We start from the raw sequence: 22,740 nt of genomic DNA, 5'->3' as shown, positions 1-22,740 counted from the left end.
ATCAACACAGAGAGCACTCGCGCCGACTCCGTCTCAAGTGGCTCATTGTGTTTCCTTAAAATGAATCATTTGGACAGTTGCACCAAGAGGCTTTGCTCTCTTCTTGAGTGAACTGTAGGAGAGTCTGCGTGAGAGCGGGAGCCCGCAAGACACAAGGTGTTACCAGTACAAGGAGAGTGAAATCCACACGTGATAGCCGGCGGTTACTGGGCCGCGGCGCAGCACGAGCAGCCGAGCGCAAAAAAAAAAAAAAATCACATACCAGGAGATTTATTTCTAAGATGGCAACAGTTTAGTCTGCAACTTTCTAAACTAGGTGTTTTTTTGTTTTTTTTGATGTGTAGATGCGCAGGACGGATGATTAGACTTTGCACCCGGCTGTCAGTCTCCTCTGATGCTCCTGTCACTTACAGCAGCGTTGACACCTGGACCGGCTCCAGTCCCTCTCTGGTCTGTGTGCTGGTCACATCTAATATGTCAACAAGCAAATCACGTTGTTGCCAGATAACACACCTATACCTCTGTTTTTAACCTTATCAACATGCTTTATTCAGGACTATGGTTCAGTGGCAGAGTTTCAACTCATTACTGTCACTACGAGGGAACTCACACTGTTAGAGTTTCGTCTATTGTGCATTACTTTTTGTTTTGTTTTGTACTGCATTTCAATTGTGCTCTTGTTTGTAAAGTGAGCTGCCAGACCAGCTCTGGTTCAAACTTCACTTCATCTTTATTACATTTCTGCCGAACGTGTGCAGCTGAAAAACATTTGAACATTTAAAGTTTTAGGACAACTGAGCAAATATCTGCTAATATCTGCTAATAAAGACCATGTTTTAGTATGTAAGTGGAGCTTAAGTCGAGATAGTTTCATCCATTAAATTAAAAAGTAGTTTGAATTTCATTCATCTGCTTCATTATCATCATTAGAAGCAAGAAACTCACAGTAACTTTTACAGCTTCACGATGACAAGGAGCAACTAGCAGAGAGCAGGACTCTGCACCCACAACATCTCCATCTCCAACGCTCAACTTTTTATCATCAACAGCCACAAAACAAATATAAAATAAATAACACGGCCGTTTCCTCCTTCGCTCTCACACCGGCTGTGTTGCTGCGTCATGATGCGTCACGTCGTGCTGCAGCGTGTCACCAGGTGCCCGTGGCTCACGCCCAGACACCACGTACAGACAGATGAAGGAGACGATGTACAGGAGCCGGGACGTAATAAAACCTTGCTGCTGGTCGCTTGGAGACAGGACACATATTCAGGATGGATTCGGAAAAGTGCGCTTGTGTTTCAAAGCGTGTCTCACAGGCAGTGACGTGTGTTTCCTGTTTAAGATGCTAATTCTGTACAGACATGTAGAGGTTAAACCGTGGAGCTCTTGTTTGTGCAGCTGCCTCTGTGCCTCGCGTAACACACACACACACACAGACAAAAAGGCAAACAGGAACTTCAACTTGTGCTAATATTAAACTACAATATTTTCAAATGTTTTCAGAGAACAAATCTACAAGAGTTAGCTCAAGTTAGACGTGTCAGAGTTGCTGACTTTGGTGTGACAGAAGAAGTGAAGTGAGGTGGTTCTGAAGTTAAAACAGAGGCTGAGCGGTGATGGAGGAGATAAGACAGCTGCGGGAAGGAGGAGTGAATAAAAGTAAAGAAAGTGAAGACAGCCTGGGACGAGATGAAACGGAATCAAAAAGTACAGGAGCAGGGGTTTGACAGAGGTTCTGGGCTTATGATAAGCCCTGTACCACAGCCATGATGGATGGGTGGGGGTGTGGAGAGCTGGATGTTACTAGGCCAAATGGGGGTCACCCACAGTGCAGCGAGGTTGGGACGATAAGTCAGCTTCTACATCGTGAGCAATGAGACTCTGGCGCTGATCCAAACTCTAATTATATTCACCATCTCTGTGGAATTAAGATTAGCAGGGTTTAGATGCGTTTTGGGAACTGTGTGAAACAAAAAGCCACGCGCACGCGCACACACACACACACACACACACACACACACACACACACACACACACACACACACACACACACTGTAAGCTACCAGCACAACACATACTGTAAGCTCACACACACAACACACACATGGTTAAGACACAGAAAATGTGAATGACACCATTGCAATCACTGCACTGAATCGAAATGTGGGAAGCAGCTAGAATAAAATTTAACCAACCAACCAACCCCCCCACACACACAGCTACACACACAACACACACACACACACACACACACACACACACACACACACACACACACACACACACACACACACACACACACACACACACACACACACACACACACAATGCCCCTGAAACTCAAACACATAACTGTACCATCAGATTTCTTTCACTTGTGCACATGTTTATGTTAACAGTCTATAAATCAGAGCTTATATTTGCGGTGCTGTTGCCGGGTAGCCGTTGCCGGGTAGCCGGCCGCCAGTGCTGCAGTGGCTCCCGATTATTTTCCATCACATTTTGATGAATCTGCGTTCCTGTCAGGTCTGAGCGCGCCGCTGTTTGCTGGACGATGCGGAGGATATCATTAACAAGGTCTTCCCTTTAAGGAGGATGCATGTTTTACTGAAGATTCCTTCAGTGACCTTCAGTGCTGCCTGCTGCTCTTCTTCCACCCCCTCCCTCTCTCCCTCTCTCCCTCTCTCCTTACCTCTCACTTCAGGATTGATCACCTCAGAACTAGGCCTTTTGTTCTGTGCGGTGGTGCAGTGAACATTGACCTCAGGAGAGAGGAGGAGATGGAAGGCAGCTCTCATAGAATCTTAAAGCATTGCTCTAGTTAATCCACAGGGGCCTCACAGCGCTTTAAAGAAGAACACCGTTGACGTTGCTGCCTCCGTGTCTGCGCGGCCTCACTTCATTTGCATCATAATCTATAGCGAAGACAACGTCAGCTACGTCCTTGCTGGCAGAGTTATCGTGTCCAACCCTGGACAGAGGAAAAGAAAAACTCACCGCTAAAAATTAATTGCTATTACAACATTGAAGTCTAATTTCAAACACTGTTTTGTGCCGCATCGTGTAGGAGCTGCTTTCATTTAAAAGCTTGGTTTACAGCATGTGTGGTCTGAACTTCATTAGCACCGGTTTCAAGGGAGGGGTTTTTACTGTCCGCTCATCTCAACGCTGCAGCACGGAATTTCTTAAATTTCACTTTCCAGGGATAGTTTAAGCGTTTTACAAGGCTAAACGCTGTTCCACAGAACGGCAGAGAATCAGTGCAGCATCAGTTTAATGGACAGATTTTAGAGTTATGAGCAAACGAAACAGAAGATTTAATAAAATGTTGCTTTAAATGAGCAAAAATGTATTACAGCCTGATCTTGTGATAATTCATTTCCTGTTAATGTGATATATCATCACATTATATGGACTGTGAGTTTCATAATGATCATTATATGTCTGGGGATCTTATTGTATTAGCTGGTAATTGACTATAATGGCACGTTTTACTACTACAGCTCGGACCCGAGTTAAAGGAGCATCCTGTGAGATTTCCATGTCATCAGCGCACCGACAAACACTGGGCCACGCAGCAGCAGGCTGCAGAGAACACGGCGGGGAGTCTCTCGACTGCAACGCCGCTGAAGTCGACCGCCTTGGCTCGGGGCGGTGGGGGGGGCAGAATGGGTAAGTGTGAGGAGCGATGGCATGAGCAGAAAGCACGCCGGCTCGGGTCACCTTGAGTAAATCATCTCCCACCTCCAGCAGCGGGGAGAGAAACCGCAGGAGCTCAGGTAAGAGAGAAACCCCCCCCCCACCCCCCTCAGGGTGAGGTGAGGTGAGGTGAGGTGAGGTGAGGTGAGGGCGCTCCCCTCTTCCATCTCTCCTGGTGTGGATGCAGCCACAGCTGGACTGTTGGGAGGGGACATGTTCATCACAGGCTCAACACATTAGTCTTTCAAACACCGCGGCTCAAACGAGATGATGCTTCGACTTGTTGTTTTTACTTCCACCGAGACACTGAGAAGGTTTTTTGTTTTTTTTTTTGTTGTTTTTTTGTTTTTTTCAAATATAAAAGCTAAAGAAAAAAAAAACAGCCTTTGACTTTTTTCATTTCTTTTTCTCTCTCAGCAGTCAACCGTGAGAAGACAAAGAACAACCCTTACAGTAGAATAAGCCATTAAATCAAAGTAAATGGTTCACCTGCATATTTCGAACACTGTTTCAGGGGCACCACATTCTCCCTGGAGATCCACGTGGCTTTCTGTTGCACCGTCAGACGCTCAAAAGTTCAATTTACATGTGTGTTTGTTTCAGGGAGCGGGAGGAGGTAGCAGGGGAGACAATTTCTGCATCGTGTTCAACGCTGCGGCACGAGCATAAAAATATTTTTAACCCCTAAGTGACGGCTACAAAGTAGTTAATAAAGTGCCGGGGTCGTCTCCAACAGCAGGGAGCGTCCCAAACTTCTTTATATTTCATAAAGCGATGTTGCACTTCTGCAGCATAATCCCAGCACAGTATACGGTACCACTGAGCTGTAACGACGGCCATGGCCTCAACGGTCTGCCTTCAAGGACACAATTATTCTTAGTGCAGGCATGGCTGAATCCATTTCCAGGGGTACACAATGGAAACAATGATCCACCTCCATCTTCAAAAAAAAAAAAAAAAAAATACAAAATCTCTTTTGCGAGCTCCAGATGACCATCTTTCCCTCGCTGCACAAAGAGACCGCTCACATTAACATTTCAGTCACGCCGCTGACGCCTTTTTATCAAGTGACCTTAAATGAGCACAACGGTTTCATAAGCCTCACTTTACTGTTTCACACTTGACTACATGACCAGAAAGAAAACCTTCAGACTAACTGCTGCTGAGAGAGAGCGGGTACGTTTACACCACCAACAAGTGATGTCAAAAAGCTGTGTTTTCTAACAAAAAAAAAAGGGGGTAATTATAGATGACTGTCACAGCCTCTGCACATGGGGAACGCGTTTAGGAAGCACAATTATTTTTGGTAAAAAAAAACTAGAATCATGCCCCGAGATTCTGCTTTTTTTTCTTGTCTTTCATTTGGTCACCACTCAATTTAACAAGCACAAGATAAAGATGCCAAATGGACCTTTACCTGCACCAGAACACCAAAGGCAACTGGAATTTACACCTTTTAAATTTCAGTCCAGGCGGCTTCCTTCTTCACTATTACACAGTTTTAATAATAAAAACTGAGCTGATTATTAAAAACGACTGGATGTCCCCAGGCTGTGTTGGACCTAAACTAATGAGGCTAAAGATAAAGTTTAGCCAGATCAAACTCTGAGGTCTAATCATGTAGTTTAGTTTAAGTGTCACATCCTGGGAGCGTTCACACATTACTCCAGTGCTGTCCGCTGCACCCAGCGACCAGTCGTCACATCAGATAAATGGGAATTTTGCCTAAATTGGACATTTGTACTTTGTTTATATCTGATTTACTTGATACGTACACATCTGTGTTTCTGCTGACTATCTTTAATTAAAGCTGATGACATAACCATAATAGGTCTCATATCCAATTAGCACAGTTTCAGGGAGCAGGCAGCCCAAGCAATCACAACAATCTCCCGCTCAATACATCCACATCCACAACACCCCACACACACACACACACACACACCCACAACCCAAAACTCCCACGCATCTCTCAGGAGAACTCATAACCATCACAGACTCAAATGGAATATTAACTCGGACCACATCACTGTTCTGCCTCAGACAAATTCACAGTAAAACACAGACTTCTCCTGCACCTTCACTGAAGGTTTATCCATAAACATCCCAAAAACAACCCTGTTCAAGAACAGAACCTCTGAACGCCGCCGCCGCCGCCGCCTCATCTGTGCTGCGTGTCGTGGTTTCTCTGCTCACCCACTCTGGCAACTGGCCGAAATTCACCACATCTCAAACTTTTAATTACAAATCAGATGCGCCGCACTGTGCTGACTGTATTCGCGGTCTGCAGGAGAGTGTGGTTTGGTCGTCCTGCGGCCGGTGGAAACACATGTCCTGTTAAACCGCACTCACTCTCTGGATTGTGTTGCGCAGCACTCCTGGAGAGTAAGAAGTGCGTTTCCATGATTCTAAAATTATCATGTATCACAGAGCATCAGCATGAACTGCTTCATAAGGGGGGTGGGGGTGTGGTGGGGGGGGGGTGGGGGGGGTAACAGCTGCAAAGTAAAGGTGAAAAGATAGTTCTTTTTCCTTTCTTCCCTGCTCATGTGTGAACCGCGTTCACATCCAGCCATCTGCTTCTGGGACTGGTGTGTGCCGGGGCGGGAGCAGCCCCCGCCGGTGAGAGGATCCTCCTTATCATTAGGGATTATTTCGTGAAACTAATTTGATGTGGAGCTCTACGTGCTCCTTGATATCTTCATTGTATTTCGGGTCTCTGCTTATTCAAGAGGATACCCGCGCCAACCTCTCTCCCACTCTGCTGCTGCGCCTTCAACGCCGAACCATCTGCTGAAGACGCTCGCTGCACGTGAACGTGTGACGGCTCGTGTGGCTGTGTGTGTTCATATAAGTCAGATAATGACTGCGGGCTGAGTGACTGGGTGACGCGAGACTCTGATGTTCATTAAGTCTGCGCTGCTCACACCGCTCGTCGTGGCTCTGAGTGGAAGGGCACAAAGATTCAGATTAGAGATCTTTACGGAGTCTTTAAGTTTTTAATCAGTTTGTTATTTGCAAATACTAAAAAGATAAACTTAAAGAGATTCAACAAGGGTTTCCAAACAACCGATAGCAACACTCATCCATTGGTACACGCTACTCTACGAAGGCGTCCTCCGGCTCATACCACTGTTTTCTTGCAATTCTGCCCAAACAAAGTGCTGAAAACACAGTTTACATTTGCTTTTGGAACAAGAATCTGATTTTGTACCAAGGCTTTGTAATAGATAGATAGATAGATATATACTTTATTTATCCCCTTGGGGAAATGCAGGTGTCCAGTAGCTCATTAGTAATAGTTACATATAAATAATAAACATTAATGAGCAAGTTTGTCGCTCCTGTGGGCAGAACGTTCTGTGTCAGACATGAACAACAATGATCGATCAGACCTCTGGTTCATACGCCACTTTTTTAAGGTTGGACTTCAAGTGTTGTGATAATCAAACGTTATGAGTTGTTACTGTATAAATCCATAATCCATTAGATTTCGGTGAAGACACTCCGGTAAAAGATTTTAAATCTGACTTTGTGATTTCCTTGGTGGATACAGCTGTTATATTGCAGGTTTTAGTGCATCACTCTGAAGACGAGGGGAAGACTGTGCATGTGTTCATGTGTTCACGCAGGAGCAGCCTGGGTTGCTGAAGGCTGCGGACAGGCCCGGTGACGGTGCGGGTCAGAGGTGGGTGTGGACGGAGCGGACAGGAGAGGGAGAGGACAGTATGAGACAAGGAGGCTCGGTGACACTGTCGCCCCCGTCCAAAAACTGAGGGTCAGCAGTCTGCGGTGGCCGAGGGGACAACGACAAGGACGCAGCTGTGGAACCGTTAAACAACTTTATTGCCGGTTCTGAGTCATCCTCACCCTCCGCATCAGACGGCAGGAAAATGTCCTACGGAGGTGTGTTTTAATTTGGCCACTAGGGAGCAAGTTTACTCATCTGTGTATCAGCCAATAAAAGAATAATGTGGGTATAAAACAAGAGATAATATGCTTACAAAAGCAGAAATGAGATGATTAAACGACGATTAGACGAGGTGCATCTCTGTAGATATTCCAGGTGGAGAACTAGAACTAGAACAGTTAGATTAAGTAAGGACCAGCTTTTGAACTCACCACAGTTTCAGTAACTACAACTTCAGCTGATTGTAAGCCGAAGTGTTTTTCTACAAAGCCACAAAACATGTGATCTACCAGGGTTTACATGTCTGTTATTTTTCCTCTACGCCCATCCTGCACAGCTTTAAGGAAAACCCGGCCTGTAAATGTGCAGGTGATAAAAACTAAAGCTGTCTTCCAGTGGAGCTAACTGGGTAGTGATGTATGGATTTGTATCTGTTTTGTCAGTAGTGCATTGGTATCATAACTTGGATAAATGTATAACAGCATAATTACCTAAAGCCCAAGGCCCACATAAAACCGTACTGGGAAAACAAAAGCTGTCAATTGCTACAAAACACTATTTTATCTCAAACCAGAAATCAGGTCAAACCTCTGGAGAAGCCGTCGAGCGGTAAGATCTGAACTTCTAAAAGCGCGTGCATTGTTTTCGTACTTGTACATCATGAAGTGTTTACAATCGAGACGACGACACTACATTTAGTTGCTTTTGTACAGGTGAACTCGCGGGTTAATGCACTTGAATGAAAGCCAGTGAGAAGTCTTCAGAGAGCAGAGCTGTTCCGCAGCAGCCCGTCTTGTTAAGGCCTCAGATCTTTCCTCTGATCCCCTCCCATTCTTTAGAAACTTGTACGGTGGACTGTGTACTTTCCCTTCTCAAGAGTCATCAAAGGCAGAAGTGAAAGGGTGGTTGTTCGTTCCTGGCAGAGGAATGTGTATGTGTGTGTGTGTGTGTGTGTGTGTGTGTGTGTGTGTGTGATTTTTCAGGCCGCCGTACGCCTGCACATCACTTCATTAACATCCCACAACCTGAGCTAGACAGCATTTGATAAGAGAAGAAAAAAAAAGAAAGAAAAAAGTTGAGTTTACACATCACAGGCCATTGCACAGCTTTCCACTCATTTTATGACATAATAGCAGGTATTTCTAACAGAGGCCTGAGCCTTCACACCTTGGTTGACATTCATATTTATAGCCGAGGGAAAGGTGGTGGTGGAGCTGGGTGTGGGAGGTGATGCTGGGAGGGTGGGCAGCTTAATGGGGTAATAAATATATGAGGGTATCTGGAGACGTTTATGCTGCTTCCTCTCCATGCCTCCTCCTCGCCGTGGCCTACCTCTGGTGTAGTGTAAAGAAACTACAACACAGTTAATCATGTGGGACGCGGCGGCAGCGGCGGCAACGATCAGAGATATTATCGCATTCTACATTTCTATACCTCAGGGTGCAATACACGTCCAATATACGTCAAGTTATCTGTGATGTATATCTGTGTTGGGGGTGGGGGGGGGTGATGTCGGGTAAACGCCGTCATCATGAGGATGTTTTTGTCGGAGGCACATTAAAGGAGGAGGGACGTACCGAGTGAAAGACGAGAGAGGGAAAAAGAAAATGAACATCAAAGACTTTCTGTATCGTCCAACACACTGTCAGTCAGCGGGGCAGTAAAAGACTTTTAACTGCCCCTTTATGAAACCATACATATGACTCAACTCTTACGTGGCCAGGTGCTGAGATTTCCACTCCGGCCTGAAATCTTTTTTTTTTGGAGCAACAACCGAGAGAGACGAGACATTCTGTCCTGAGGCGAAGTAAGTGAATGTTAAAGTAGTGCCATTATTTCAGTATTTTGCATCATGATTTTATTGCCCCCTTCTCTAGATGCTTCTGCTGGATCTCTGCCCTAATTAGCTAGCTTGCTCATCTCTATTTAAAAAAGAAAAAGAAAGCGCTTTTATCATTTGTGTGTGTTGCAGGCCTCCGTAAGCCGTGCCTGAAACCTGTCGCTGTTGCTGTAGTTGTTGACTGCTGATAAGAGAAAGCTTTACTCCTCCTCTCCTGACCCGGGCTCTCTTTACAGATTAACTACATGAAGGTAAATATAGAAGTTATGTGAGATGTAGTCTAAGGCTCCCGCAGGAGTCATCACCCAGCATCAACAGCGGGCTGCTCAAGTCGCACCGGGGCTCGTTCTGACTAAAAGGCCGGTGCCTTCCACGGCACAAAATGGCTGCGGCGGTTGGGCCCCCGGTCTATTGCCATCTGGCAGCTCCAGCTCCTTCAAAGGAACTGTCAGGTCTCAAAAGGAAGCCTTTGATTAGGACTCAGACAGTACAGAAATACACACACATATACACACACATCCAAGCGCATCTACGCAAACAGATGCGCGGCAAACACACGTGAGGAAAAACATGCGCCTGAACACTTTCAAACACATGCAAACAAGCGCGCGCGCGTGCACCCCAACAGGTGGGCTCCGGCTCGTTCCAGCCATCCAGCCATCAGTCTCAGCAGGTGTTCGCCTCTGCTGCCACGGTGAGAAGAACCTCAAACACCGTCATAAACTTATTTTTTGCTCAGGGTTTGAAATTAGCTCCTTAAACCTGCCAAATGCAAATAAAATGAATAGTGACGGATAGCATCAATCAAATGCTGGCACTGGTTGTCTCATAACTTTTAACCCTTCCAAACCCCAGGCCTAAACTAAAGCAGATGGACCAAGTTTTATTATTAGACCCTTCTGGTGAAGTTGGTCATTAATTTTTTTTTTTTTTTAGGATTTATTACACTGTGGAAATGCTGCGCTGCTTTAAAGGTGAGAAAACACCAGCTTCTCATAGTACTAGCAGCCTGTGCATGATGTAAACAGCTCATCAAATGAAGAGGAGGAGAGCGCAGGACCAGCCTTCCTGAGGTAAATTATATATTCATGTCTGCAGTTACTGACTCTGTAGCACAAGGAAATAATTTAAGTCAAAACGGTTTCAGAATTTGTCGCACGTTGCCTTTTTGTATCATGCACATACATTAAACGTATTGATGGTAAATTTCGAGGAATAAATGCAATGACTTCATGAGCCGTTTTACTTCTACAAAAGTGTTTTGGCTCGATGATGAAACTCAGAGTGATTGGTAACTTCTAAAAAAGGGTTTTACTGTATTTCTTAAAGAGGAGCTCACAATGACATTTATATCACAGGGTTAAAGCTAACACTGTTATCCAGAGAGGCTTACAGTGACTGCAACAGCACAATAAGCTTAAACTCCTTAAAGTCAGATGACAAGCAGCCAGCGGTAAAGAGAACAAGGCTCGGGGGCCAAAGTCTTAAATCCCCTGTGACCCTGCGATGACCACATAAAATGCAATGGCCACCATTTCCCCACTGTGCCGCGGCCTAAGTGAGGTGAGCGCCGGCATAATTAGATGCAAATGTGTGTCACTGTACGGCTGATGCAAGCGCAGGGTAACTCGGAGGAATCGGGGGGTGAATGTGGGAGTGAAGCCTGGAGGGGACAGCACTGGAAAAAAAAAAAAAAAAAACCCCACCTCGGTGCCAGTGTCAGGGACGCAGGCGGCTGTAACGAGAGAGTTGACCTCGTGGAAAAACATGATTAGCTTTCTGTTTGTCGGAAATTATGTGTCATGTTGCGTTTACACAATGAATGTGTACGTACGGAGGCAGGTCCGCTGTGCAGCCGTGTTCATTTCTGCATGAGCAGGACGAGGTAATTACAGTTAAAACTGAAACTACACTAAACTACAGTTTATTGACAAAGCCATTTCTTTATTTGTAATACTGTCTGGCTGTTGTGTTTCCTCCACTTCCTCTAATAACACTACTACTACTACTACTACTACTTCTCCAAATCGATTCGCTCTCAGTTGTAACCGCCGTGTGTGAGATGATGAGCGTGTGAAACACAGAAAAGGTGTATTTATATGTACTTTGGTGCAGTAAAACAATACTTTTCAATACATCGAGTAATGAGAAAATCTTGCAGTGGTGAATCGGCTCTGAAAAATTTAACGTCCAAACATAATTCTTTATGCATACAGAAAACTGACTGTGCAGTGGAGGAGAGGCGGACGTGGGATGCAAACACTACTGCTGAGTATCTCTAAAGGAGTCAAAGCCCTAATTCAACTCGACAGCTACGATAGGAAGTGCTCACTATATAACTAATATAGTATCTGCATTCCCTCAACTCTGGATTCAATTCATGTCTTTGTGGGTGTTTAAATATAAACACACATCAGTAATATTCTCTTAATATATTGGCCCTGATTTGCTGCATAACTTGTTTTTCTGAGGTCAAATTAAAATAGTAAAAGAGCTACAGTTACATCTGTGAAGGAGAAAGACGTCCTGAGGAGCATCCCCCCCCCCGCCCCCCCTCAGTCACGGCTCTCTGCTGATGCGACAGCCTGCCTCAGGATTTCAGTGCAGCCACCTCTGAGAAAGAAAAGAGCAATCCTTCCAGAGAGGGCGCATCATTAAGGCTGCCCTCTGCTGTTTGCACCGGCCATCATGACTGGATGGCAATTTTTTCACTTTGACTAAAATGAGGCTGCCACTACGACTCTCCCGCTTCTCAGTGTGAGAATGATTTCTGCCTCGGCCTTTCAGATGATCTAAGGGCAGTGAAATGCAACACCGCAGGATTCGACAGGATTTTTCAAAAGCAGATACGCCGCCGCCGCCTGCCGAACCGGTGATGTCATTACTGTTACTATTCATCATTCTGATTGGCAGAAATAACTATATCTATTAACCGGCGGCTTGTCTTACTCTCGGGATTGTTTACCAAACGTCCGCAGCTTGCCGAATAGATGCAGAAGTCTCGGCTCGGCTTACAGATTACTTATTACTTATTACAGATGATCACAGATGTGATGCAACAGCAACAGTATCCAGGCTGCAAACCTCTGACTGCTAGTTTGGCTTTGGGAAACTATTACCTGACACCACCCATGAACTAGCGATTGGTAAACTGCCCATATGATTGGTGTAATTTACTAATAATGAACAGGTAATTGGAAAGTGACACCGATCATATGGCGTCCTCGTGCTTATGTACACAGTGTAAACACCAGCTCGCCGTCGCCACATCAGGCAAACAATCATGCGTTTGCTCACAGTATATTCTTTCCATTTCAGATAGTTGACTGCAACACAACCCCTGCTAACGAGCTTGAGACCATAAATTATTGGGAGACACTGATGTCATAACTAAAGAAGTGCATCATGGGATATTAACAACATTACAGTGTGTCAGAAAATGTTATAAATGTTAGTGAAGTGTGATGCCCAAGATGGCGATTTTAAATTACTTGGAAATTGCTTTAATAATAATAATAATACTAAAAAAATATATATAATTTCCTCAAAAGTGAGTCTTTCATTTCTTTAATGCTTTCATCGAGTGAAGTGAATGTTTTCTTAATCAGTTTAGGAGAGACCAAACTGATTCCATGAAAGGCATTTTAGAAAACCCCGCCGTCCTCCAACAGCTTTTCCAGGTGTTGGGGAGCTTAATATTGGCCTCACAGTTTCCTGTAGCCCCCAATCCTCTTAACAAAGGTCCTGTGCTAATTTTGTTTAAAGGTTAGCCTGTAGAGAGCCCAGCTGGACAGCAGTGGCTGTGTGATGAGAGAGGGCAGAGTGGGAGCAGGTGAAAGGGAGGCTGTTAAGAGGCATCCAGAGGTGAGGGTGATGACAGCACTCCTGGGCGAGGTTACAGCCGAAAGGCACTTCAGCCGGCACGGCGAGTGTGAAAAGCACAAACCAAAAAGTTCATATTAGCTTGTATGCCCCTCAGACACCGCCACACACACACACACACACACACACACACACAATAACATACTCCCACACGCACGCAAACCTTTCAGCCACTTGTTCAAAAGGTGATCCAAACCCTTCTGGAAACACAGAAGAAAATGCATTTTGTCATTTTTTATTTTCTATTTTTTCCAGGGGAGTAACTATTCAATATGCAAAACTTTTCATAGTTTCCACATCACTTTCGCTAGCTAGCCAAGCTGCAACAAGCGTGGACTCCGTCTGACCGCCAGTTAAACATCCATTCAGCCTCAGACACTCAAACGCTGAGGTTGACCGAGAGAGCTCGTTTATTTCCCGGGCAAAAAGATAAAACGCCATCACAGTTACTCGGACAATGACTTTAAGAAATAAAGGCATAAACCGAGCAAATCTATTGTGGCTGCTGTCGTCTTAGGAGCCATAAACCAATCACTCAGGAGCTTTGTCAGGCCTGCTTTCTATCCATCAGCACTGTGAGTGAGAGCGTGTGTGTGTGTGTGTGTGTGTGTGTGTGTGTGTGTGTGTGTGTGTGTGTGTGTGTGTGTGTGTGTTTGAAAAAGTGGGTTAAGCTTAAGATCTGCAGCGCATAATAATAATAATAACCATCTTTTACAACCTTGTCTTCTGAATGACACAGACACATTGATGTTTAAGACAATTCATGAATTAAAATTAATGTTGTTTTTTGTTTTTTTTTATGTCATTAAATGTTGTCAGTTTTCCTGCAGCGGGTGCAATCCCAATGTCCTCCGTAAACATTTGAATTATTCAGACTTTTGGTTTTTCAGAATTGTTAAAAGACCTGAAAAATTGTCATTTTCAATCTTTGGTGGAGCCTGCGGTGCCTCCCACAGTTTGGCAGATTGCTTCGGCGTCCTCTGTGCAGTGTTTTCAAAGAATTAGTGATTTCTGAGTTTGTTTTTTTTTCCTCCAGGAGACTCTGTGTGTTGTGAAAGACACCACGAACTGTAACATAGGAACAATTCATCGCAGTCAATTCACTTCAGTAAGGTACTTTCAGTGGCTGACAGCTTAAAATTAAATTCTGCTTTCTTAAATTAATTTTTGTATTAATGTTGAGTGTGTTAAAAGCCCTTTGGTTTTCACAGATGCTCATGAACTCCGGAGTATCTACACATCCACAGGTCAACTATGGACAGATTTCAACATTACTGTCCAGCTTGACTCAAATGTAACACCTGTAAACGCCTTTTCATTTATAAGGAACATATTCTTAAAGCAGCTGCTCTAATCAATGACTTTTACAAAACTATTTAACAGATCAAATCTATTCAAAAGTGCAGGCAATAAATGGACTTTTAAAAAGAGATAATGTGACCCCTGCCTCTGTCCCTGTTTGTTGAATGATATGAAGTTTGTGTCGTTAAAGTTTTTTCTTTGGGTAGTTTAGGAAAACACATTACAACACTCAAGCCTCAGTGGATCGAGGCCCCGGTGTCTTGCCCCCAGGACTGTGAGCTAATGAGTCTCGGCTGCAGTAATTAAAACAAAATCTGCCTTTTTTCTTTTTTGGTCAGTTGTGGGGAATCGTGTGCCGTCCATAAACTGATAAAATCACTGCACTGAACTAATTATCAATAGGACTAATATATCTATATATATATATCTTTCCCAGACAAGATTTCCCCAACAGCAGCAGGTAAAGCACAGGATGACCAACATACACCAACATACACCAATATATATATATATATATATATATATGAATGTTATGTGAAGAGTGGTCACTGAGAGACACAACAAGAGATTTCCTCAAACTGTTTAAAGCTGGACCAAAGCTACACGCAGATCAGTGTTTAGAATAAAAACAAGCTGCGATCGCATCAGAAGGATTTAACGCTACAAGCACTCGGGCAAAGTCACGACCTAAAAGTCGTAATGTAGGCTGTCCGCTCTTTATAGGTCTAACGAACGAAGGATTTCAAAGTCCGTTCATGTAAACAAACCTGTGTGAGTTTTAGTAGCCAGACAGAAGGTTTTCAACAGTAATGTTTCACTAATAAGTGATAAAAAGATTAAACTTTTAATTGGTTGTGTAGCCTGATCGCCTTTATCACCGATGCTCTCCGCTGACGTTACAGCTGGAGTTTTTCCAGAGGTCTAGGACAGAAATTATACTGGCACAATGTCATTATTCAAAGGCGCAGATATTCACATTAAGAAATAACACAATAATTGCTGACTGTTGACTTACAATCGCATGTTTCTTTGTGTTTATTTGAACAAAGCTAATTCCATTTACTTAATTTAGCTATTAGATAACTGAACATCAACAATATAAAAAGAAAACTGACTGCGACAGGGTCAAATGAGTAATTGGAAAGCTCACAATGCATTTGTTCTTTCCTGAGCAATTCTGTACCCACAAGAGAAAAGTAGAAGGAAGAAAGGGAAAACAAAAAAACATGGGGCGTTGTGAAGATTGAAATGAGACGGGTGTTAGTCAAGACAAAGATTTTCTGTTCAACAAGGACAGGAACCGAGGAACCAAAATCAATATTTGTTGTAAAGCTTGTGTCTCAGACTTACCTCTCGTCGCCTTGACGCCCAGCAGCTCTGTTTGATCTTCCAAACCACGGCGGCCACCAGGAGCAGGGACAGGAAGCAGCTGTGTGGGCGACGGGAGAGAGGAGATTCAGTTGTAACGTGAAGAAGTGCACGACCATCATATTCTGGCAGACATCAATTCATTAATGAACACTGAATTTCTTCTTCTAAACTCTGCATATTCATGTGTGTTTCGGGCTGACAGCGTTTAACAGAAGGGGTGATTACAGCTCGTATCAATCTGTGTTATTATTTAATGAGCTACAGGTCTGAAGCTTTTTTTTCCCCCTTAAGCTGCTGCTGCTGCTCCGCCACAGTAAGTACATCATTTAAAGTCGTTTTGACACATCGCTGCGGTTCGTCCCGTCTATACTGTACATCTAACAGCGTGTTATGGCGACAAAATCACTGGCAACTGCTAAAGAAGATGAGAAGTTATTCATATTTTCATCTACATGAAATACAGTCCACACAGATTCCAGAAACCAAAGCCTGTTTTAGAAAAAAAAATCAAAGTTAAATTTGTCTTCATAGTTGAAGTACATAAAATAACTGAGAATGACGTCACGAGTTCACAAGATGTAAAGTGGAGAAGAAGCTGCTGTCATGGTTCTCACATTATATTCACGTTCCGCCAGTTCTGCCTTTTCTTTGACACGAACTTGTTTTATTTCAGACCGAGCCACGCCCCTCTGCCCAGCTCCCGCCCCCGCCAACACCTGTTCCCATGTGCCTAATAACCCCCCTCTGTATATATATATATATATATACCTCCTTGTTTCCACTCACAGGTGTCACATTGTCTTCGAGCTCATCGCCAAGCTCTCCAGACCTTCTTCTGATACGAGAAGAGACTCTACCTGCAACGTCTTTGTGCCCGTCTGGTTTGTTTGTCTTTGTTTTAACATCCCAGTAAAAGACTCCTTACTCGGGTTTTCTCAAAACATGACAGTAGGCTTATGAGAGGAAGAAAAAAAAAAGAAAATGGCCGACTATGCTTCGCACATGACTGTCTCCTGACTGCATACACTTCCATTCACTAACATTTACTTATTAACACGAGGTATATTTAATGAGCCAACTTATTTCTGGACGACGTTAAGCAGCATCTTTGTCGTCTTGATTTACTTCCTCCACGCTCTCTCTTCCAGTGGCTGCATGAGGTTTATGCAGCACTGTGGGATTTTTCTTTTTTTTTTGTGGGAGCACTTAATGTTTTGTTTTTTTCCTCCTGCTCCATTTTCAGCGTTTTCCACATTTGTGCAAATAAAATATACAAGGAATCAAACTCTTGAGTGTTCTTTGCACTCTACACAAAATCACCTTGAGGTGATGAAGGTAAGGGTGACATGTCTTGCAGAGGTTGTTTGTTAGTGTCACTGTGTGTGTGTGTGTGTGTGTGTGTGTGTGTGTGTGTGTGTGTGTGTGTGTGTGTGTTCCCTAGTTCACTCTACTTCCTCTGGCTCCTTTTACACTTGCACTTAGGAAGCTGTGGAGAAGACAGGGAAAGAAAACCACAAAAACATAGACAAAGACAGAGTGCATGTGTGTATGTATGTGTGTGTGCGTATGTGTGTGTGTGTGTGTGTGTGTATGCACAAATACATCAGAGACAACATCTCCTGCCATCTGAACTTCATTCCCTGACTGTCAGGCCTTCCGCTGATTTCCTGTCACTGTTCCCTCGGCTGTCTGGCCCAGACTTCCTATATTTCAGCTCTTGTCATGAGTTGCCAAGTGGCTGCTGAAGACCGAAGTGTCGGCGGCGCGATGGTGAAACGCCCCTCGGCACCAATGATCCGACCGTCAACTCAGAGTTTCCTCCAGGAAAATCACCAACAATAAAAATAGAAATTTGCACATCAAGCTTTATGGCATCTAGGATGGCTCAATTTTAATGTGTGAACACAAACACACGGTCGCTTCCAAAGACCAACAACTGATGTTCTAACGTCACAATAACACATAATGAAAGACTACATTTAACTTTAATGAAAACAAACTCAAGCAGAAAATGCATCGACAGCCTCATTACAAACTCCGTCTGACACAAGTCTGACACAAGTCCACATGTGGCTGTTTTTAAATTCCTCTCAGCAGCAGCAGCACTTATAATATTTACAAGCTACTTTCCAGTTCATGTAATTAACGTCTCATCTTTAGGATATCCCCCCCCTGCCCCCCCCCGCCCCCGCGCAGGCAAACACTGCTTCACAAGCTCAACGTTAATTGGTTTCTATTTGAGGTGAAATTCTTACATTTCAAATTTGGACTAAACAACTTAAAATGCTGTTTGTAAATATATTTTCATATACACATACGGTTTGTTGTTTAATTTTCTGAGTCGACATGTTATGGTTTCGAGCTTGATTGGATGATGGGGGGGGGGGTAACAGGTAACAACAGGTCTTCACTTGATTTCTGAGTCCAACCACACTGAGGCTGAAAACTGTTGAACTTGAATTTTCCTAAAATCAGTTTTGCTTTATTGTTTCAGCTGATTTTCTTTTTCTATTCAGGATCACAGGCGCAGAGGTTAGAAGTGGATTTAATTAGAAACTCCAAGTTGAAGCACAATTCCAGCGAGACCCCTGGCGGATTTTTCTATAAAGTTTTACCACCTTTTCAATCTAAATGTCTTTGCCCATTTTAATACTGACTGTGATGCATTCAGATCTTTATTCATCGCCCCCTCCCCCCTCCCTGCCCACCCTGTGTGACTTTTTAAAGCACCATCCATTCAGAAATATTCCCTTATCTCTGCAGGCTGAAGAGGACTCTTAAGAGATCCATCCGTTCAGCCATCTTATTGATCTGGCTTCCTGCTCGCTGCTTAAAGAGCGACACGGTGCTGATGAATGACCCACGTGAATAGATATCAGCCTCGCATCAAAGGCCTCCCTGCCCAGCAGGGTGGGAGGGAGAGGGAGGGAGAGTGACAAAGGATGGGAGAAGAAGGAGAAGGAAAGACAAAGAGACAGGAGGAAATGGACAGTGATGGTGAAAGACACAGAGATAAAGACAGATGAGAGGTTAGAGAGCGCAGGTGAAAGTCAGAGGGATGGACAAAGCAAAGAGACGGAGACAGAAACGGAGACTTGAAGACAAAGAAAGAGGAACATATGGAAAAGTAACAGCAGTGAGACGGACACAAACACAAAGTGAAGACGACAGATAGAAACAGACAGAGCGGCGCGCTTCATTTGATCTCAACCTACACAAGGGAAACTGTACAAGTTAGTCAGGCTTCAGCGCCCCCCCCCCACCCCCACTCCACCACACCTCGAGCTCCCAGCCTCACAGGGAATAGAAATGAGCATCCACCAGGCAGAAGCTGCTTCACCGCAACCACCTGCAACGAATCAGTCACCAATCGAGCTTGTTGTCAAAAACTGGCGCCCGGCGTCCCTGTAACTATGGAGCTATTTACTGTAGTTTTCCAAGTGTAGGAAAGATGCTGCAGCTGAGCAGCGTCAACATACCTCCTCAGAAGCTGCTGCATGTATCTATGGTTACGCAAATTTCTTGGGAAAAAAAACAAAAAACACTTTTATTCGTATTTTCTTGCACATGTGAACCGTTATTATTCACAATTAAGTCAAGAGAATAATATTTTTCAGTGGGCACCTTATGATTCATGTAGCCTCATGCAGCCTGCAGGGCTACAACACCCGGCCCTCACTGAGAACAGATCCATCGCCATCAAAGTCCGACTTGTAACCGAGCACATCCTGGTATTCCCTGCTCTTTAACCGGGCCTGAGCTAAAAACAAGCAGAGCGCCTCGGCGGCATGTTCAAGTCAGGTAGAATTTAAAAATGCCTCAGGCGAGAAATAAAAATGCCAAAATCAACTTTTTTAAAAAAAAAAAAGGTACTTACAAGTGTAATATCTGCTGTTTTCCCCTTCATCCCAGATACAGTACATTCAGAACGTGTTCAGAGTGCAGCCTCATGCTGAAATCAATTCAATTCTTTTTTTTTCCTCTCCTCAATCTACACTCAATATCCCGTCATGACAAAGTGAAAATTATGCAAATGTATTAAAAATGAAAAACTGAAAAGGAAAAAACCCTTTTGTGTGACACTTGAAATTTAGCTCAGAGACCAAAGAGAGACTAATATTTACTGCACTTCCTCTGCCGATCAGCAAAATTGTCTTGAATGTCATTATTGCGATGAGTGAAACGGGGACGATGCTTAACTGCAGCGACATCCTCGCTTTATTTTGATCCTCAGACCGTCAGTTTAAATTCAGTTTTATTCAACTAAACCTTTGCATTTTACTCAATAAAGATCTGACGGCTGACATGTGAGTTAAATCATTCTGCAAGTCTTTCCTCATGTGCAAAAACTTTTAGCGACAGCAAAACTGCAGCAATGAAATTCTGCTCTTTCACCGATTCCATTTGACGGCAAAGTAATAACCTATGCAACGGACAGCTGCGACTTAAAGCTGGTGTGATGGTGTTTTTCAGTAACAGCAGGGACAAATGAAGCGGTTTGTTTATGATACGGCAGATTTAAGCTTTGGCCCTGATTAGAGTTACTACATGTTCTCTGCTGTGCGAAGACGCAGCACAGCGCCGAGGGTTGGAGGAAAATGTGTGCGACTGAAAAACAACCCGATCCGATACAACAGTCATAAATAGGATGGGAAATAAAAACTCCAGTATCTAAGTGGCAGCGGCTGAAAGGTGACACATAACTCCTCATTTAATGGAAACTGTTTTCCTCACAACCTGAGAGAGAAACCGTCTCGTCCTACCTGCTCCATAAGGAAGTCATCCCTTTTATATTCATGGTTCCCTGTGGAGTTCTCACTGCAAACAACCACAGTTTTGTCTTTATTCATTGTTTCTCACCAGATCACATTATGTGTATCCTCAAGGCCAAACAAACAAACAAACAAACAAACAAACACACACACCGAATGAATTCCTGCCCTCACAAAACTCTTGCAAAGACTTTTACTGAGTGTTTTCAAACCTGCAAAGCTGACGGTCGGCTGCCTCTCCGTTTATTGCCACGCTGCTGCCACCAACTGTTCCTCCCTCTGCACCACACACACGCCACAAGATGCAACACGAGCAACGTGTGGATCTGTGAATCAAACCTTTGCTTTGATTTACAGAGACCCCTGGTGGTTAAAAACTCAACTCAGGCGCCTTTAAAATCAGTGGGTTTTTCCTCACAGTATTTATTTATTTATTTATTTTTTATTTCTTTCAATTAAGCCGCCTGTGCAGAAAATACTGATTCTCACTCTGGCAGCTAATGAACTAATGAAGTCTTGAAAAGACGCGATTCTTTTACCTGCTACTTTGGTGCCACTTAATTTTCCCTCCAAAAAAAGATGAGTAACAAACAAAATATGTGCTTTTATAAGTTGTTTGTTTCTTCTTCTATTATCATTGAACTTTACAGACAACATGTATTTCACTAGACATGATGTGCAGTATGTACAACACGCTGTAGCTGCGGGTTGTTGCTTTAACCTGCTGTCATCCAGGCTTAGCAGCTTTTCAGCAAAGCATTCGACACTTCTGCCATCATCACAGAAACACTGGGAAACAAATGTCGACAAAAATGTCACTTGAGTCATAAATGCCAAGACAAAGGAAAGAGAGAAGGTAAAGAAAGAGAGGGAGGAGGAATAAGCTTGTACCTGATGCTTCACCGACTAACACTAAAAAAAAATCAGGGTAGAGGAAAAGACGCACTTCTTTTCCTCTAAGTTTCATTTTGTTTCGTGAAACTTTATTTTTTTAATGCCAAACTCTTCAGTGACTCAGTAATGATCAACTGTGGATGATTGTCTTGCAGTATACAGTATCTCACACCATCCATTCATATGGTAATTTAACCTGCGATTCTAAGCTCCAGCTTGAAACGCACCTCTGTGGTCGAGCTGCTCAAAGCCAACAGGTACGACAATGTACCTGAAGACGAGGGAGGGAGAATTTGAAAATCCATTTTGATTAAAATGGGTTTAGCGGATGATAGGAGCCGTTTCAGCGACAGGCTGAAGTGTGGACAGAGAGCCGTGGAGAGTGTATTACAGCCACGAGCTGCGGAGGCCAGAGAGGTGAGCGCTGACGTGTCATTGGCTAACCTGACAGCAAAACAACAGCCACAGGGCAAACACCAACAGACCGGCTCTGTTGTTTACAGCCAGCTGAATACTAATCCAGCGGCCGGCCTGCCGCTGGCTTTTACTCTGGGGAGGGAAATTAAACCTGCTCACCAGACAAATGCCATTTCATTTTCACTTTGGCTGATAAAGTTCATCCACCGAACCACACGCTACCCAGCAGTCTGCCCAGAGCTCCGGCTCTGCCCCTTGCTCTTGTCGTCGGTAAACCCCGCGGCACCGCGGGCGGTGGGACACCTCCGAGAAGTCTAACCCACCTGAAACAGAAGCGGGGGGCCGAACACGTCGCGGAATACAAATATCTGTATAATCTCTGCAGCTCTGTGTTTGTCGACTCGCTGCTCTCGCACTGGGAGTTGGGAAAAGTGACTCGATTCTCTCCAGTATGTTCGGGGAGGGGGGGACAAACAGTAAAATCGAATTTGGCATGTTGTTAGCAGCAGAGTGTGCACATCCTGCTCAGCTGAACTTGGTAATTTCCTTTTTTTCTTTTTCTTTTTTTCATACACAGCCTTGTTCACTACCCCCCAATGCCAATTCATAGATCTTAATTAGTTACAGATAATTAAATTTGCCACAGACAG

At 44.0% G+C, this 22,740-nt stretch overlaps 1 protein-coding gene across 1 annotated transcript in view; it reads right to left on the bottom strand.

Annotated features, from left to right (window-relative positions):
- The window catches only part of atrn (attractin), a 116,648-nt gene that overhangs the window by 21,968 nt on the left and 71,940 nt on the right, over positions 1-22,740 (bottom strand). The window contains exon 26 of the mRNA XM_022750467.1: positions 15,987-16,065. Within this exon, the coding sequence (XP_022606188.1) occupies positions 15,987-16,065 (79 nt within the window). The remainder of the gene's footprint in view (positions 1-15,986; positions 16,066-22,740) is intronic.

This window comes from Seriola dumerili, unplaced genomic scaffold (assembly GCF_002260705.1).
Source record: "Seriola dumerili isolate Sdu_G_001 unplaced genomic scaffold, Sdu_1.0 BDQW01000149.1, whole genome shotgun sequence".
NCBI lineage: Eukaryota > Metazoa > Chordata > Actinopteri > Carangiformes > Carangidae > Seriola > Seriola dumerili.
The sequence above is the reverse complement of the archived record's forward strand: the minus strand, read 5'-3'. Positions and strand labels throughout refer to the sequence as shown.